Genomic DNA, 19,936 nt, shown 5'->3' on the forward strand with positions numbered 1-19,936 from the left:
AATTTCACAGTATATACCCCACTTTCCTCTCTCGTATATGTAGATTTGAAATAATCTTCACATGCTCTCTCCGATTTAGTAAGCATGTCAAACGTAGGTACAGCATCCAATTTCCAAAAGTCAGACAGCATCTGATCAGTTTCCACTTGTATATTATTAACATAGATAGTAGGATTAATTTCTGTTGAATTATTCACACTACCTGAAATAATCCATCCTAGTTCAGAACGAGAAGCTCCCGGTTTACCTTCTTCGCATTTAATTATTTCTCCCTTTAAAAGAGGTAAGGCAATATCTACGCCTAAAAGTATATCAACAGGCCCACTTTTGTAAAATGTTGGATCTGCTAACATTAAATCATTATATTCCTCAACGTACTTCTTATCCAATGTAAAATGCGGCAAAGTTCCAATAATTCTATTGATGATAAATACTGGTTTTTTAAATGACACTTTCGCCGGAAAATGCGGAACGAAGTTTATTTCCGTAATCCCATTAGTTTTCGTATCCAAAGACCCTAAACATGAAATAAAAACTTTGGCATTTCTTCTTGCTAACCCTAGCCTTTGTACACAATCTTCTGAAATCAGGCTTGCTTGACTGCCAGGGTCAAGGAGGGCTCTACACAATTGGTATTCACCCGATGAATCTAACACTTTAATAACAGCCGTACATAATAAAACTTCACTCTGAAAATTAAAGTCTGAAACACAAGATTTAATTACTGGACTAGAACTTGCGATATTCTCCCCTGACCCAGCCGATTGAGCGCGAGGTTCTGGCCCAGGGAAAAATGGCTTAGCCGTCACTGATAATTCATTCGAACTGTTCGTAACTCCTTTACGTGCCTTTGGTTCATTTTGAACTCTTTCGAAATGCAGTAGTGTGTGATGATTTTTAAAGCACTTTTTACATTTATGTGTACTTCTACACTTGAAAGCTTTATGGTTTGAAACCAAACAATTAAAACAAACATTATTTCTCTTGACAAAATTAACGCGTTCCTGAACATTCAGATTTAAAAACTTATTACATTTAAAAACTGAATGACCGGCTTTACAATACGTACACTGTGCGCGAATCTCTGAAGCCAATGAAGTTAATTTGTCTTTTGTAACTTGTTTTTTAACACCTTGCGGTTTACCTGCTTGCAAGGTTCTGGCATGAGATTTCAAGAACTCTAGCAGATTATTAAGTGTTGGTATTTCCTCACTCTTTAATGTTCTTTCCCACCATCCTCTCGTCGAAGAATCCAATTTAAACTGTACTATTAACATTAAAATAGTATCCGCGAATTGCTCCACTTTGAATCCTAGATTTTCAAACGAACATACACACTCTCTTACAGTGTCTACTAACGCTAATATCCGACTAGGAATTTCAGCTTGTAAATTTGATAAATACAAGATTTTCTTTAATAACGATGAAAGTAATTCTCTCTTATGTGAAAATCTTTGACACAATAAATGCCACGCTATTTCGAAATTCCTGTCACAAATAGTTAAAGCTTGAACAATCCGCAAAGCATCTCCTTTTAAAGAACCCTTTAAATATTGTAGCTTTTGTGCACCTGATAAACGGTCATTATCCACTATCGCCGTTTTAAATAAATCAAAAAATTATAACCATTCTTCAATACTGCCACTAAATACAGGAAGAGTTAGCTTAGGTAAGCGTATACTCGCTATTTCACAAGATTTAGTTTCCACATTAATGTCTTTAACATTCTTAACTCTGGTTAGCATTAAAATTAACTCATCAACATTATCTTGTATGACCTGTTGTTCTTCTATAAATACATCAATATCTTTTTCTTCAGACACTACAAATATGTTACTAAAAATATCCGAAAGTTCAGTCATTAAGTCATTTAATCTAGATTTAAAAAGTTCTAACTGATCAACATCAGCAGAATCGTAAGTCACTGCAATTTTCTCTTTCAGTTTACTTAACTAATTTCTTAAGCGTTGTAAATTCCATTATATAATAAGAAAGATAAAAAAAACACACTGACTCACCAAATTTACTGCGACTCCGTAGACGACGGACCATAAAACGTGTACATTCCGTTGTTTAAATATAGTGGACTGTAAATTGACTTGATATTACTTCAGTATAGAACCCAAAAAACCTCAGACTCATAACGTTGACCGACTTTATTGACTTTATTGACCGACTTTATTGAAACGTCTTTATTGACTTTCAAAGAGTAAGTTAGTTGAGGCGAAGACCACACAAACTCCGACTTCAGTGGCGGCTTACCAAACACAAACTCAGAAGAACCTCTGCCTAGTTGAAACTCCAGTAATTCACAGCAACCTCGAAGCTCTAACCGCGAGCTTTAAAAACCTAACAAATTTGCGTCTGCGCCGCTCCTTGGTACAAAGAAAGAAATACAATTTGCATAACATCGAACAAATAGACTTGTTTTTTCCAAAAAGAGATTATTTTTATGATTTTATATCAAAAATTGATTGATTCAAAATCATATTGAATAAATAGAGTGTGATTTTCCACAGCTTATCTCTGTCTCCATATGAAAGGACATGTAATACCTCTGAAAAAATATTTCACTTTTTATGCTTTATTGGCATTTCTATCATGTAGAGTTTCTTTCATAAATGGAACACTTAGGATTTTTTGGCAAAATATCGTATTCCTGGATATAATAGCTTGTTCTTAATTTCTTGCAAAACGAAGTAAATGCATGATGCAAAATACAGTCAAAACAAACAGAGGTGAATCAATATTAGTCCAAAGTCTTTCCATCATACAGATGTGTGTCTGCTCTGACTGGTCTAAAGTTGCCATTGAAATAAAATATCTGATGAAGACACTATGACTTTCTTGTATGGTTTATTGAATTGTATGCATTTATCGCTGCACTTCATTTAAACTTATTTCCTCAAATTTCATTAGAGATATATTCCTTATTCAATTAATTCAGTTCTCACTTTGCGAGAAGGAAAAAATACATAAAAACTCAAAACATCTACATTCAAAATTGTAAAATACAGAAGAACCTAAAACACCAAATACAGTTAACAAAACAATATTACAGTTAAAATTTGAGTTTCTATTTAAAAATGAGCAATGCTCTTTGAATTTAAATATTATAATTTTATTTTTCCTTCAGTTAAAATTTAATTTAATATTAGCTTTATACAAATAGAGAATATTTGTTAAAATTATATATATACTAGCGACCCGCTCCAGCTTTGCACGGGTATAAAATATATAGCCTATGTCACTCACTGAAAAAATTATTAAAATTGATCCAGTAGTTTTGATTTATTCATTACTGCCTGTGGCTTGCACGCATTAAATTTGGAGTAAAACAATTCCCCTTTCCCTATACCATGAAGATTTCCTGCTATCCTTGGAATATCTAAATTCATACACTAGATTTTTACTTATTTAATTTTTACACTTTTACCTATTTATTTTATTTTTACAACAATTAATATATTACAGAATGTCTTTATATACAACATTCACAGCTTTCTTGTCATTAGTGAATGCGTAGTACAGTGATTGCCTCACTGATACGTTGTCGTGCTGAAAAGCACGTTTTTATTAAGTATATTGTTATTTTCCTCGCTAGAGAGCTCCGATAATAAACGCGTCCGATCGCTGCTAAATTCAAAGTGCTATAGGGAGAACTGCGGCCTCTGACATGCTATTAATAGGCCCGCTGCTCCGGCCGGCCGGTACCGTCGCAAACGCTATGTCCCGCAATTTTTTAATCTGTAGACCATACAATACTTAGTACATTATTTTGATAAATCTCGTAGGGTTCAGCCTGTGTTTGCAATGCAAGCGGAAAAAATGTAATTATTTACGACATCACATTAGAAACCTCAAAAATAACAGTATTTCTCCACTATTTAATGGATGTTATTATACATATAAACCTTCCTCTTCAGTCACTCTATCTATTAAAAAAAACCGCATCAAAATCCGTAGCGTAGTTTTAAAGATTTAAGCATACGTAGGGATATAGGGACAGAGAAAGCGACTTTGTTTTATACTATGTAGTGATATACACTCATGTCCATAAATTAAGGATAATTCGGAGTCACGCAGAAATCGAACTCTAAAATAAATATATCACCTGTAAAATCACTACACACAACTTCAAGAATCATATGCAAATTTCAGGAAGTAACCAGATGACACCGATGGTACGTCACAATGACGAGAGTGTAAGAGAGTGATATATAAGAAATACAGGCAAAGAAGTAAAATTGTTTGCAGGCGCTTTATAAGCATTTCAGTGCAATAACCGAGTAGTTATGACACAAAGGACGCATTTGGATGATTTTTTTCATGGTAGAATTATCGGCCGTCTGAAATGTGGGCGTACTCAACTGGAAGTATCAGACGAACTTGGAATTGCCCAGAGTGTCATCTCCAGGCTTTGGCAACGATTTCAAGATGATGGTAATGTAAGTAGACGTTACGGTGCAGGTCGCCCCAGAGTTACAACACCGAATGAGGACCAGTATTTGGGAGTTACTGCCAAAAGAAACAGGCTGAGCACAGCTTCAGCCACTAGTACGACAATTTCAAGGCAAACCGTGTACAGATGCTTAGGGCAGATTGGTCTATATGCTCGTAGACCTGCCAGATGCGTTCCACTTACTGCAACTCACTGTCACCTGCGGTTAGCCTGGAGTAGAGAGCATGCATTGTGGACACCACAGCAGTGGGCTTGTGTGATGTTTTCCGACGAGTCCAGGTTTAGCTTGCAGTCTGATTCTTGCCGGACTTTCATATGGAGAGCTCCAGGGACACATTACCAACAGGAAAACATCTTTGAACGACACCATTACGGTGGTGCAGGAGTGCTCGTTTGGGGTGCAATTATTCTGGGTTGCAGAACTGACTTGCATGTTCAAATTGGAACCATGGAAAGCCAAATCTATCGGGACGTCATTCTGGAACAACATGTAAGTTTGTTTCAGGGCGCACAATTTGTGTTTATGGATGACAACGCCCGTCGTCACCGTGCAAACATCGTAAGCGAATGCCTTCAATCGGAGGATATCACCCGTATGGACTGGCCAGCATTCTCACCGGACTTGAATCCAGTAGAGCACGTGTGGGACATGCTTGGCCGACGAGTTGCAGCCCGTCAACCTCCTCCTACATGTCTACCGGAACTTCGGAGAGCATTGCTTTTTTAGTGGTGTAATATCCCCCAAGATTAGATCGATAATTTGATACTCAGCATGCCTAGGCATTGTACGGACTGTATTGCATCGTCTGGGAGACATACAATGTATTAACAATCATACCAACCATGTAATATTGTTTTTTTGTAAATAGTTTTTTTTTTTTTTTTTTTTTTTTTTGTAATTTGCTCCAGGGAGAAAAAATTGCTAATTTTTTTAATAATATCAAACATATAGTACCTTTTTTTGCTCTTTACCTTTTGTTTAATAATTAAGCTTTACAAATCAGTCAAATTTGTTTTGCTTCTAACTCTTCCTTTGCCTGATTTTGTATTATCCTTAATTTATGGGCATGAGTGTATTTGGTAGGGCTAATTGCAACAAAAAAAAGGAGGTGAACAACTAGATGTTATTGCAGTGCCTACAAAATTTCAACATTAGTAAGGCTACTTGTTTTTGAGCTATGTGAGATACATACATACAGATGTCGCACAAAAAAAAAAAAAAAAAAAAAAACTTCCAAATCCATTTTATAGGCTGTTTAAAAAAAAAAAAAGAGAGAGAGAGAGAGACTTTCTGCCTCTACATACATATGTCACACAAAAGCATCATTCAAATGGATTTGAGAGGGGTCAAAGTGGATATTTTTGTTGAAATATGATAACTGAAATTTTTCGCGATTACAGTACTTTCTTTACTTCATACAAAGAAGTGAAAAAGCTTCTCATTGGGAAAGGAACATTTATAAGAGAGTAATCCTCATAAAAAATGAAAAAAAAATAAAATAAAATAATTGCTGCTTTCAAGAAGGAGTGTCTGATATTGGCAATGCATGAACAGGTGCTAGCTGATAGCCAAATACTTATTATTACAGAGTTTTCTTCTCTCACCATTGCCGCATCCCCCAAAAATGTTCTCATAGACTTTTTTTTTTTTTTCAACTTAATGTTGAAAGAATTTTTTAGTTGAATAGTTGTATAGATTTTTTGGAATGTATTAGATTCAAACCAAATACTGTAGAATCTTGATAATCAAACTAAATAATGAAATGAACTTTTCATTCTTTGCTTTATCGTATATATTTTAAAATAATCATCCAAGTATAATTTTTTCAGAATCCCGAACGTTATTTATCCATCCTTTTTCTAAAGTGTTCAATTATTTAACTTTTTTTTTATTATTATTATTGAATTGAATCCTGCCTTACATCATTGGTGAGGTTAAATATTGGAAAAAAAAGTAATACCTCATTGCTGAGTGATTAGAGGGGGAAATTTCCCTTGTTCCAAAGCAATGATTTTCTTTCTTCTTTGCTTTTCCTTGCCTATGGACTGAAAATATAAAATTAAATTTAAAATTGTATAATTTAAATAACTGCACAAAATGTTAAAAAAAATATATTTGATGATTGTCAGTTGTAGCATCTCTAAAGTTTTGTTTTCTTCATATTAATGTAGGTACATGTAGATAGATGATTACTTGTCTAAACTTATACGTTAATGAAAATAGTTATACGCTATAGGCGTATTTATTTCTTCCTTGTGATTTCTTTCAAAAAAAAGTATTTTTCGTTGCATATTTTGTCATAAGACTACATACAAAGTATAATTCAAATAACATGCAAAATATTTAATTGACAATTCAGTTTAGGTTATTAATAAGCTTTCAGGGCTTTAATACTTGGATAATTTGAGAGGCAATTGTATTATTTTATTATTTATACTTTTTCTAAACTTCAAAAAAGAGCAGGAATAATGTCTAAACTTTAAAAATTTAATTGCATTTAATGGTGAAGATTTAATTTCATCATGGGAAACAAATAATATTATTTTTATTTATGTATTTAGCAGTAGAATTCCCTCTGAAGTGTGTTAGTCTGTAATCTAAAGCATTAGGATTGCAATATTCTTTTAATCGCAGCATATGATGCACTTAGTATATTTAATAAACTATGTTTTTTGTAATTGAAGTGTATATGTATGTGTGTGTACAGTCAAAAGTCTTTAATCCGGACTCGTCGGGATTTTCGGCGATTCCGGATTATAGATCATCAGTTTAAATCTGGTAAGATGGCATGCAGAAATTATAAAATTAAAAATATGAAACCATAATTTATGAAATAAAGAACAATTATGAGCTAAAGGGTATCAAAATTTACAAAAAAAAAAAGCTTAATATTTATTTGTTTACTTAATTTAACATTTCTTTCAATGTAAGTTGTTTAAGTTGCTTCGTTTTATATGATAATACTTTCTCTTTAATTCTATAAACAGGCATAATTTCTTGTTAAGTTACAAAGTTTTGCTGTTCAAGTCCTATAATTGCTGTGTCGAGAATACCGACTAATTTGACAATCGAAATTTTTTCGTTTTGAATAACTTCTGTGTCATTTTCTTCACTATCGGAAGCGAATTATAATGACGAGGAATTTGATTTAAATCATATCAAAGACAGAGTACATCGAGATGAAATACTACATTTAGTAAGTAATCATAAGCCAAATAAAATAAAAACATCTGCCTCTAAGATAAGATAAGGATAGTGCTGACAGATCAACTTCCAGTTCATTGCGCGCCGTGATGCCCCCCCCCCCCCCCGCAGAGCAGCGTGAATTGGTAAACAGATTTCGGAATGGTTAGAGAAACAAAAGGTATGCTTTTATCCATTTTTTGCAGCAATTCCACTTTTTTTTTAATTTACATCGAAACATACTTTCACTTTGTAGATCCTTAGGCAGCTCCAGCATTGGAAATTCTATTTGACATAATCGAAAGTTCAAGCTTACTTTTATAAAATTGCTCTAACTGTCTGCAAAAAATAATAAGCCAGATCCAATTCGAAGATTAAGGAACAATGCAATCTGCAACATTAACTGAAATAGATAATTAGATAATTTTAGCTTAGCTTATACCGTCCGTTATATATTAAACACGCATGCGTAAATGTATTATGCGCATGCTTCAACGCATTAATCGTTGATGCATGCGCAGAAAGTTTGTAGTTTTGAGGTCCGGATTATAGATCATTCCGGATTATGGGTGTCCAGATTAACGATTTTTGACTGTACATAGAAAGAGACATAGGTACATACGTTCATACTTAATAGCAAAACTATTATAGGGAACATCTTGTTAGGAAGTGGAACTCTGAGTGGAGAAATTAAAATAACTGATTTTGGTTTAAGTAAAATAATGGATGATGAAAGTTATGTACCTGAAATAGGAATGGACCTTACCTCTCAAGGTGCTGGAACGTATTGGTAAGATAATTTAATTTCTGTTCTTTTCAGCATTAATGTCCGTATGTTATCAGTCCTATTATTGTCCTAACTAATTTTCTTAACCTTTCAACACGCGCACTTGGCAATTTTACATGAGCACGCGTGCGTCGTATTTTTTACGACATGTGTTATTTTACCATTATTAGCACAAAAAATGACAGAAATGCGTGATTATTGATAATAAACTTTTTAAAACATGAAATATTAACCTTCTTATTGCAAAATACAAATGATGTCACATTCAAATGATAGTAAATTATTTTTAAACGTTTATGCAATGATGTGTCAAGTGGAAAAGCAATGATGTGTTTTATTACAGAAATTTAAAAATTTATTATTTAATAACTATATTTTAAAATCCAAGCTAGTTTTATTATTCATCTGTCCTGTCCTGTTGATTTATCATCGAATCGAAGACAACTTGTCAGCAGTAAAAATTTCTTGTAGCCCATCACAGCTCTTGTTATTTCAATTCCAGTACCATCACTTGAGAACAATTCTTTTGCTTTTACATTATGACCTCTTTTTATTCCTATGATATATAATAATCCAAAGTAGGCCATCATTCCCACTCAGGTAACAGTGCATTCTCTATCTCTTGAGTATTTTGCCTTTTAGTAAACTTATATATTTATTTGTACATTCCAAAATTTCATCAAGCATATTTATATCAACTATTTTTCAAAAATGTTCCTATTTCATCCTTTATATACTTAGCATGGTGTTTTAGGCCTGGTTATGCTCACAATATTCACCTTATTCGTCTTTGAGCAATTTGCATACTTCTGATTTTGCCATTTAGAAGATTTATCCTTACTAACATAGAATATATATCATCCTTCCATTTTTCTATATCATTATTACTATCATCATCTGAAAAATATTGTTCAGATTTACTGATATTATTTATCTCTATAATTTCCTCACTCAGATCACTATTATTCTCGCATCCAAAAGTCTCTTTGTCTTCTTCATCACATAATTCTTGAAAAATGCGAGCAACATCAGCTGGTTGCACATATTTTTTTGCCATGAAAACCGATATAAAAATCATAGAGTCAAATTGATACAAATTAAAATAATACACGTAAATTAATAACACAAAATAAGAGGAAAAATGTACTTTCCAAATATTCACCCATAACTACATTCGTATCGTAACTTTTACGAAACTGCCACATAGTGCAAAAGCCCAGTGAAAAAAAAAAAAAAAAGTCACGAGTTCCTGTTGGCACATTTCATGATGTGGGGAAGGGTTGACAGGAGGAATAGAAATGACATTCAGGTGTCTCAGCTGCGATATGTGAGAAGTGTGCATTAAAAACCGAATTTGTTGTAAACTTTGTGCATAGCGCGTGTGCTGGAAGGTTAAATAGAAAATACATAGCTGCCAACAGTCCCAGTTTTCCCAGGAGACTTCCAGTTTTTCATCACATCTCTTGGTCTCCCTCTAGATTTCAAAATCTCCCAGTCTTTAATTTTTAGCCTTTACTAGAAAACTATTTCCCAATAACAAGTAGAATTTATTGAATTAAAGGAACTGAAATTGTGCAGATTCCATTTCTCATTCAGAGTGATTTTCATGGTAATTCTTCTTAGTAAATTTTATTTGATCTGAAGTGTCTCATTCTACTGTAAACATTTGTAGAATTTCTTAAAATGATTCAACTAGTGTTTAATTAGTTAATATTTGTATTTAATTTTGTTTTGCATCAATATATGGCATATTACTGAGTTCATGTACTCAATAATAAATAAATAAAAGTAATGTTTAATGCACACACAATATGTACATTAATTATTATTTTATTTGTATGTAAACGTACTTTCATAAGTGAAAGCTTTTCTTCTCTTCCCTACTAAAGATTTTCTTAGCATAAAAATGTGAATGAAAAAAATAACCAGATAATGAAATTAGTTAAAGAATGTAAAATTTAAAATATCTAATTAATATATTTTATTTCTGAATTGTTGAGTAACCTGAATCATTCATTATAAAATGATTTTAAATCAGTTTGGAGTTCACTGAAATAGGTCTGCCATGTAGCATGAAAACCTCCAGGAAGCTTCTGTTTTTTACACGAAAATTCCCCCTTTTTTTAACTACTTCAAGGATGGCAGCTATAAATGAAAGAAATAAAGAGAGGAAGGGTTTTAGTTAAGATTTTGTTAACAGTGAAATATATGTAAGTGTATTATAATATTTTAATTTGATTTGTATGACTTTATGATATGATGCATGTGACTTGAGAGATATGTGTGACTGCAGTATTTTTAGGAGACATGGTAGTAGGAAGTGGAACTCTGAGTGGGAAAATTAAAATAACTGATTTGAGTATAAATAAAATGATAGATAAAGAAAGTTGTGTATAATAGAATGAATTTTATATATCAAGAGCACTGGAATGTATTGGTAAGATAATTTAATTTATGCATTCTTCAGGGTTAACTGTATCCTTGTGTATTTGCCGTAATGTTTCATACATTTAATAAAAATTAATTTTTTTAAATGAATAAGTTGAATGATAAGTTCAGGTTTGAACTACACTAAAATACACATGCTTTTATCTGTTAGTAGTTCTTCAAAAATACTGTGGTGATTATCAGATATTAGCCATCGAGCAAAAATGAAAAATTTGCTTTTCTTAACACAGAAAGCTAAATGACATGAGATTCTTGAGCTAAATGACATGAGCTTTGTGTTATCATTTGCTTATTTTTAAAAGAATAGTGATAATACCATCTTTTAACCATCTTAGTACTACAGGTTTAGCCCTAAAATTTCAAAGTTCCTCAAAGTATCATGAATAAATGGTATTTTATTGATTGTAATAAGAAAAAAAAAAAAAAAAAAACCACTCTCTCACTTTATATCTTGATTCATTTTCTTACATCCAGTCCGAAATCAGATGCATTAAAACCTGGCAGAAATTTTTACGTGTAATGAATAAGAAAGCCACTTTGCTATACAGAATTTTACATCCATAACACTGAGAGAGTGAATTCTGAACGTCCGACAAAATCTTTTCCTTTTACCACAAATGGTTGGGCTGGTATCTTGTATCTAGCTTTAGCATTATATTTTTACAAAATCTGTTATCATATCACAGAGGTTTTATAAAACGTCTAGCTTTTAAAATCCAAATTGTAATAAGAAAAAAAAAAAAAAACCACTCTCTCACTTTATATCTTGATTCATTTTCTTACATCCAGTCCGAAATCAGATGCATTAAAACCTGGCAGAAATTTTTACGTGTAATGAATAAGAAAGCCACTTTGCTATACAGAATTTTACATCCATAACACTGAGAGAGTGAATTCTGAACGTCCGACAAAATCTTTTCCTTTTGCCACAAATGGTTGGGCTGGTATCTTGTATCTAGCTTTAGCATTATATTTTTACAAAATCTGTTATCATATCACAGAGGTTTTATAAAACGTCTAGCTTTTAAAATCCAAAATTTCCCTTTTACTTGCACTAAAGTTTCATTTACACCACTATGAACTACCTTTTAATGACAGTTAAAAATAATTATTTGGCAATATTATAGGTTGAATTTCATCTACATGTAACAAAAATTTTACTAATCTACTTCAATCTCGTAAATAACTTTTTTAATATTATTGGAGTTAACTCAACCATTTTGGAAGTTTGATGCAATGTGTTTTTTACAGTTAATGCTGTTTGGTTCTGCAAAAAAAATGCTCAGTTTTTAATAACTTAATCCAATAGCACATAACATTGCAAATTTTATTTTTGGTCACAGCACCAGTCACTCTATTTTGTGACTTTGGATTGTTTTGTATACATGATGTTACTCTTAAAAATTTACCTAATTCACCAAAGTTACTATCTTTAACACATGTTATAAAAGTTGATCACTGATCACTTGGTGGTTCTGTAAGTTACTCCCTCTTCAATGGTATCTGCTATGTTACTATGTTCATTCATTTTAGACCAATTTATTTCATCTTGATGGAACCATTGAGGTTTACACCATCACGTTTAATCTAGTGCAAGCCCACTTACTGTAACACCTTGCAAGATTCTGTCAGCATTCAGCAGGATCATCTGATCCAGGACAATGATGCCACATTTTTAATGATTATGTTTTATCTTGAATTTCAGACATGTGATTTTGTACAAGAGTTTTCCATCGCTTGGGGGGGGGAGTTCTTTATTCAGTGATGCACAATGAGAGAATAGGTCCACAAATAAATTTTTGCTTGAGGAAAATGCACGTGAACTGTAGTTATCAATTGTGCACCTAACACTTGAGCACTTGCACCCATGAGTTCAAGTCTTGGTAAACATAATTTGAAGGAAGCCACTCTGCTCTGTTCAATTACTAAAATTGCCCTGGAACATTTAAATGGAATTTCACTTACACAGCTGTAAGCTGCCCCACAAGTACTTTGAGATGAATCACAAAATCAATGTAGTTCCATCACTTCAGGCATTTCATTAACATTGTAAAAACACCAGTAAATACCAGCAAGGTGTTTGGATATTTGGTAGATCACATACTTGCCTATACCATTTAGACAATAAAACTTTTGCTTGAATCATAACATGGAGCAAAAAAATCCAGCAGAATTGAGGATTTTTGAAGCAGCTTTCAAAACATAACACTTTGTTTGATCATCTGGCATGGTAAAATCTATAACATCTTCAACATTAAAACAGAAGATATCCTTATTAGTATCCCACTGAAGCCAAGGATCTTTGAGGGATAATCTCAGTCGGGTACTTTAAAACTGAGGAAGTTGTTATTTGATTTATATTGTCTTTGTAAACTATTTGAATTAGAATTCCATTTGGTTGATTGAGTTATTGATGCCTTTTTTATTATGTTATTAGCTTCATGATATATGTGTGCAGCTTTTCCGTCCATATTTAATCCTCAATTAAAATCATCAACATATGTGAAGTTCTGTAGCATTTCTACAGTTCTAAGATAAATATTTTCTAATTTATTTAAATCATGCTTAATGCAGCTGCTTTGCAAAAATGGACCTAATTTTCAAAAGTTCAGGAAGAAGATTTAGTCCTAGAAGTAAATTATCATTTAAAGATTCAAAATTATTTTCCTTTGAAAAGGCGTCATAAACAATGCAAAGTTTTGTTGTGATCTTCATAGATGACAGTATGATGAGGAATATAAGTTTATTTTCCAAATGGAGTGCCAGGATAGACCTTTTCAATTATTCCTTCCTTAAATTGACTGTCTGTTAGGTCTTTATATTGTGCACAAAAAATTCAAGTTTGATTTTAATTGTTTAATCAAATTTAAAATTTGTCTTTCAGCATTCTTAAAATTGTCACTTGACACATGACTTGAAGTCACATTTTCATCTTTCCTTGGAAGTCTAACTTCATATTGGTCTTCTTTTTGAGTAATTGAGTTCTGAAATATTTGTGAAGCCTCCCCCACCCTGATCAGAAATATTTTTTATTCCTATTGATTAAATGTCTCTAAATTATTTGAAGCCATTAAAAGCATCTCTACTGCGCTTAAATTTAAATATGCATAGTACTTTTGAAAGTCTAGAGAAGGAAAATATCCCTTGTATGCATCAACCAAACAAGATTTCCATCACTGCAGCATTACTATTACTGTTATCCTTTTTAATTCTTCACTTGCTATTTTTCATATATTACCTGTACCAATTAAAACCAAAATCTCATTACTCATTCTGTTTATGCCTTTGGGGTCTGTTAAAGCAATGTCAAATGTTTGGAGATGGGCTTGATTTTAACATCTAATATATCTGTATTATTTGGAGCAAAAAAATCCAGCAGAATTGAGGATTTTTGAAGCAGCTTTCAAAACATAACACTTTTTGATCATCTGGCATGGTAAAATCTCTAACATCTTCAACATTAAAACAGAAGATATCCTTATTAGTATCCCACTGAAGTCCAAGGATGCATGGTCTAGGAAGGTCCATGATCTCATACATGGTACAGGGATTTATGTAAGGTAAATATGCATGCTATGACCATTTCCCCTATCCCCACTGTAAGACAATTCTACACGAAATTTCATTTATGGTTTCTTGAAAGGATAAAATGAACTGCTTTTATTATGACTGGTGCTTCGATGACTTCAAGAATTATGTATTTTTCAGTGTCATTAATATTTGTAGAGTAAGTTCAACTTTCTTTTGATGCCAGTGTTTTCTGTTCTTTTTACAAAAAGTATGCAGATTGAAATAGTTTCTCCTTTCACTGGTAATTTAATTTGATATACATCACAAAAAAAGTGAACATTAAGCCATACCTACAACAGCATTGTGACACTGAGGTCATCACAGGGTGGTATGTTTGCAATATCACAGTGATATTGATCATATCCACGATGAACCCAAAACTTTACATGAGAGTTACTCGTATAAGTGAGACCTTGGAGGAACCAAACTAAAAGTTGCATTCTCTTGAACCTTTGTTCGGGCGCCAATATAGAGTTTCGGGGTTTTTGGTAGCATAAACTAAGTCCACATTCCGTGCAGATGTACATAAAATTATTGCTGTGTCTGAAAAGTACTCTAAATTCTTAAGAAGGTTTAACAATTCTACACGAAATTTCATTTATGGTTTCTTGAAAGGATAAAATGAACTGCTTTTATTATGACTGGTGCTTCGATGACTTCAAGAATTATGTATTTTTCAGTGTCATTAATATTTGTAGAGTAAGTTCAACTTTCTTTTGATGCCAGTGTTTTCTGTTCTTTTTACAAAAAGTATGCAGATTGAAATAGTTTCTCCTTTCACTGGTAATTTAATTTGATATACATCACAAAAAAAGTGAACATTAAGCCATACCTACAACAGCATTGTGACACTGAGGTCATCACAGGGTGGTATGTTTGCAATATCACAGTGATATTGTCATGTTGTTGGGATACAGGTTTCATGGACACTCGGATCATATCCACGATGAACCCAAAACTTTACATGAGAGTTACTCGTATAAGTGAGACCTTGGAGGAACCAAACTAAAAGTTGCATTCTCTTGAACCTTTGTTCGGGCGCCAGTATAGAGTTTCGGGGTTTTTGGTAGCATAAACTAAGTCCACATTCCGTGCAGATGTACATAAAATTATTGCTGTGTCTGAAAAGTACTCTAAATTCTTAAGAAGGTTTAACAAACTTTATCATTAAATCAGAGCCAGAACATAAATTTACACCTTCTGCTTGACGAAATCAGCCAATCACATGTGACAACGTAACTTAGAGTAACACTCAATTTCAAGATTTAATACCATGTCCGGTAGCCAAAGGTTTAACGTAAAGTTGGCTCAAAATTTCTCACCAACATAACTATTTAAATGTTAGAAACTATAATGCAGTGTCGAAGAATACAGTCTTACCTGAGCTAGTGTAAACATAGTAACATAGCCTCAAGAGGCAGAAGCACGCTCTGTCTTAAAACCGAAAACCTCAGCTTAAATGCTCCTCAAACTGAATTTGCAATCTGGTAGGGAGGAAGCATTCTGGAAAGGAGAAGTGACAGTAATAATCTAAATCATAAAATAACTGGTTATGTAAAATTATAATAACCTTGCAAGTGTTTAATATGTGATCCTGAATTTTAATAATATTTAATTGCAAAAATCAAGTTTACAATGTAAATGTTTTTTTTTTTTTTTTTTTTTTTTTTTTTGAGACAAATCTACTGCCTGATGATCTATTATGCATGGTTTAATTGCTGGAAAAGTGGTTTCTAGTCCAAAGGGGCTTTGTCCCTGAGGGACTATTGTTTTCGTTTTGCGATTTTGCGTCGAATCACTCTGAATGTCCGTTTCAGTTTTCAAACTTTTGCCACCAAATATTATTGCCCTGTATTATATTTGAAGAAATTAAATAATGAAGAATCTGCATAAATGTATGTATGTTTCCCGCATTGTGATAAAACAATGGTACCTAGAGCCATCCAGTTTTGAATGATATAATCCTACTACGAATATGGTCATATGGAAGCCCAAATTTGAAATTTTGAATTTGTTTTATTATCAATTTCATATTTTGTAAAACTTTATTGAATTTGTGATTAACAAACTCAAGGATTTCAAAGCAAGTTGTGTCAACGTTGCTACAGAAAAAGCATTTTTATCTCCAGCATGTGAGACTCTGTATTGGAAATTCTAAAGATATGTTCAATTTAAAATTATTTTGCGATATCGCTCTTGAACTGAATTTTATGGTTTAAGTACGAAGAACACGATATGTAATAAATAAAGGTAACACACAAAATGTTAAAAAACAGCCCTTTGGGGAATTTAAAATCTGAAACCTTTCTTTCTAAAGTGTCACGAAGTAAGTAACTGTAATGTAACCATAGAAAATTAAAACAAGAAACATGACGAGGCATCTTTTTGGGAAGAATAATGTATATAAATGTGTAAATGATTTTTAGTAAGAATATCAATATTTTAAATTGCATCTAATAGCATTGTCTTTTTATTCATTTGTGAAATTATGCTTAAAATTTCCTTTATGTTTTTCCATTTGAAAGAATTCATTTTGCTTCTTGAAGTTATATTCTCATGCTGTAGGTGGGCATGGGTTTCAAAAAGTTACAAGGTAAGCAAAAACATTCTTCTGTTTTGGACAGTCAGAAAAGGTCATAAAACAAATAATAATCACCGCTAAAAGTAATCAGCATCCAGTGCCTTTTGCCAACGAGTGGCTAGCAATGCAATGCCATCATGATAAAACTCTGGAGCCCTGGACGCAAAAAAGTCTGTGAGGGCCGTTTCGAGGTCTGGCTGGTTGTTGGAGGATTTCCCATGAAGATGGTCGTCCAGGAAATAAAAAAGATGGTAGTCTGTTGGCGCAAGGTCTGGGGAGTATGGCAGATGGGATACTGTCTCCCAGCCCAGTCTCTGAATGATGTCCCTGGCCTCCCGAGCCACAGGCGGCCTCGCAGTATTGTGGAGGATGAGTACATTCTTACGATTGACCAATGCTGGCACTTTATGCATCAGTGCCTGATGCACACGTTCACACTGCTGCGATAACAGGCCTGTCGTGATGGTTTGGCCCACTGGCTGGAGATCATGGTGCAACACTTTGCATCTAGTCCACCAGATACAGAGCATGATCTTGCGTGGATGAAGAAAAGGTCTTGCAGTGTGAGGCACGTGGTCCCATGGTGACAACCAATGCCTGGGTGAGTCATACCGGACCCACTTTTCATCGCTCCATCAAATATAGATGCATTGTGATGCCGAGTAAGCAGTGACAAACAGCCAGCAACACGCTATTGCTCGTTTGCATCAGACAGTGAGTGAGGTACCCACTTGCTGAGCTTGTATGCCTTTCCTATGCAGTGCAAATGGAGTGTGATCATTTCATCAGATACCTGGAAGTGTGCAGCAAGCTCAAAACATGTTTGGCTACTGTCACTCTCTATGGCTGCTCTCAGGGCCTCATTGCCCAGCGCTTGTGGCCGACCGCTGTGTGATGCATCACTAAGAAACATATTCCCTTATGTGAACTTCTGGAACATTGCCTAGCGGTTCGTTTGTTAATGTCATCATCCCCAAAGGCCTGGCAAGTTTGGTGACTTCATTCTTCTGCTGACAGGCCTACTTTAAAATCATACAGCAAACAACTCTGAATGAGTACCTTTGATGCGTCCATTTCAAAAAGTCACTGTGTCAGTTATGTACAGTCAGTTGAAGTAGTGATGCAACACGCTTTTATACTCTTGGTCGATGTCCGATATCCCATCCTAACCACTTCATCGCCAGGTTTAGTGACTATTTTTATGTTGGGATTCACTCTTCCAATGCCATTTCAGAAACAGCAAGAACTTTTTTCTTACCTTGTAATAATGTATTTATTAAAGGAATTCTGTTAAAGTAACTTAAGTTATGTCTCTAAATAAGCAGTCTGAATAGCTTTCTAAATAAATTCATGCCTTTTTAATGGTGGTGTTAATACATTAAAATCCGCATTTTCTTTAAAATGTTACTTATCAGTGTGTTTGTTTAATATAATTATTAATTAAACATATGAAATTGTAAAAAAAAAATGCATGCTTTATTTTTTTAAGGTATTTACCTCCAGAATGTTTTGTTGTTGGAAAAAATCCTCCGAAAATATCATCAAAAGTAGATGTGTGGAGTGTTGGAGTCATATTTTACCAGTGCCTATATGGTAAAAAGGTAATTTCTTTCTCTCTCTCTCTCTCTCTCTCTTTTTTTTTTTTTTTTTTTTTTTTTTTTTGTTAATCATTAGAGAAAATATTCATTGAGGATAATTGCTGTCTTAAGCCCCGCCTGATATATTGTATTTCATATATCACACAAATTGCTGCTTTTCCATTTTCACAGCCCCCATCATAATTATGGTGAGATTATTGCCAAGTTTGTCTAAAATAAAGTAAAATGCCTGTTTCTTAGAAGAATGATATAGCTTCTTCCTCAGTCGTCAGTAAATCGGAAGTTGCTAACATTTTTAAAAAGAAAGAAAGTATACATTAAAATGCAGTCTACCGACAGCTTTTATCTTTCTTATTTTTGAAAAGTTTCAGTTGTTTTTCACACCATGTAATCAATGTTAGTTTCTTTCCCATGCAGTAAATAAATTGTAGCACTATGACAAGCATTATTTTGGAGCCACTGAAGCAGTTGTAGGAATATGTGCTTTTCTTTTGCTTGTAACTTTCTATATTGCACTTTCAAATGTTTCACTTGTATATGGTTTCATTTCATGGCCATTTTTGCATATTTGAATGCATGGTAAAATGCCTTTTTCTTGGGAAAGTGATGTAATATCTTCTTCAATAGTCAGTAGATCAGAAATTGTTGACATAAAAAAAAAAAAGAAGAAGAAGAAGAAGAAACTTGAAGGTTATTTTCTGCTGTCCAATTTGACTCATAACTATGGAAACAACAGCTGCAGAAAAAAAAAGGCAACTGACTTAAATTTTTTGTGCTACTTCATTTCTGTTTAGCATGCTTCATTTCATGAAAAGCACGTGCATGAAGACTGACTTAAATGCTGTGTACTGAATGGGGAGAAGGCTGGCAGAGGGATTGAAATGCGTATTTTAAACACGCTACTGAAACATAAAGATGAAGAAAACAGGATTGCCGCACTACCTGGAAATCCGAAAAAAGTCAGGGAATTCGAAAATTGACCAAAAAATTCAGGGAATCAGGGAATTTCATACGGGGATCCCCCCAAAAAAAGCGAGTTTTGCGCCGATGTTGGAAGCGATCACTTTCTTGGCAAATTGTGTATCCCGTGAGCATCATTTGGGCAGCTGGCATAGAACCAATTTTCGCAACTCCAATTAGATTGTCTTTTAGAAAGGCAAAGCAGGTTTCCAGCAGCTTTGCTTTCCAGTAACCTAGAGAATCGCATGCGCATGTGCAGTGCATGTTGGACTAAACAAAATACTTATTCTCGTATAAAACAAAATCAGTTTAATCCTAATATACAGTACCATGGAGGTTAGAATCA

General features: G+C 33.5%; 1 protein-coding gene across 11 annotated transcripts in view; it reads left to right on the forward strand.

Annotated features, from left to right (window-relative positions):
* LOC118204035 (serine/threonine-protein kinase tousled-like 1) overlaps window positions 1-19,936 on the forward strand; it is a 159,090-nt gene that overhangs the window by 121,101 nt on the left and 18,053 nt on the right. For all 11 annotated transcript variants that reach the window (XM_085822412.1, XM_085822414.1, XM_085822417.1 and 8 more), the window contains 2 exons: window positions 8,298-8,436; window positions 18,522-18,633. In XM_085822412.1, the coding sequence (XP_085678538.1) occupies window positions 8,298-8,436; window positions 18,522-18,633 (251 nt within the window). The remainder of the gene's footprint in view (window positions 1-8,297; window positions 8,437-18,521; window positions 18,634-19,936) is intronic.

The sequence above is a fragment of the Stegodyphus dumicola genome, chromosome 8 (genome assembly GCF_044657685.1).
Source record: "Stegodyphus dumicola isolate Sdum_Otavi_A_Nest chromosome 8, ASM4465768v1".
NCBI classification, from domain to species: Eukaryota; Metazoa; Arthropoda; class Arachnida; order Araneae; family Eresidae; genus Stegodyphus; species Stegodyphus dumicola.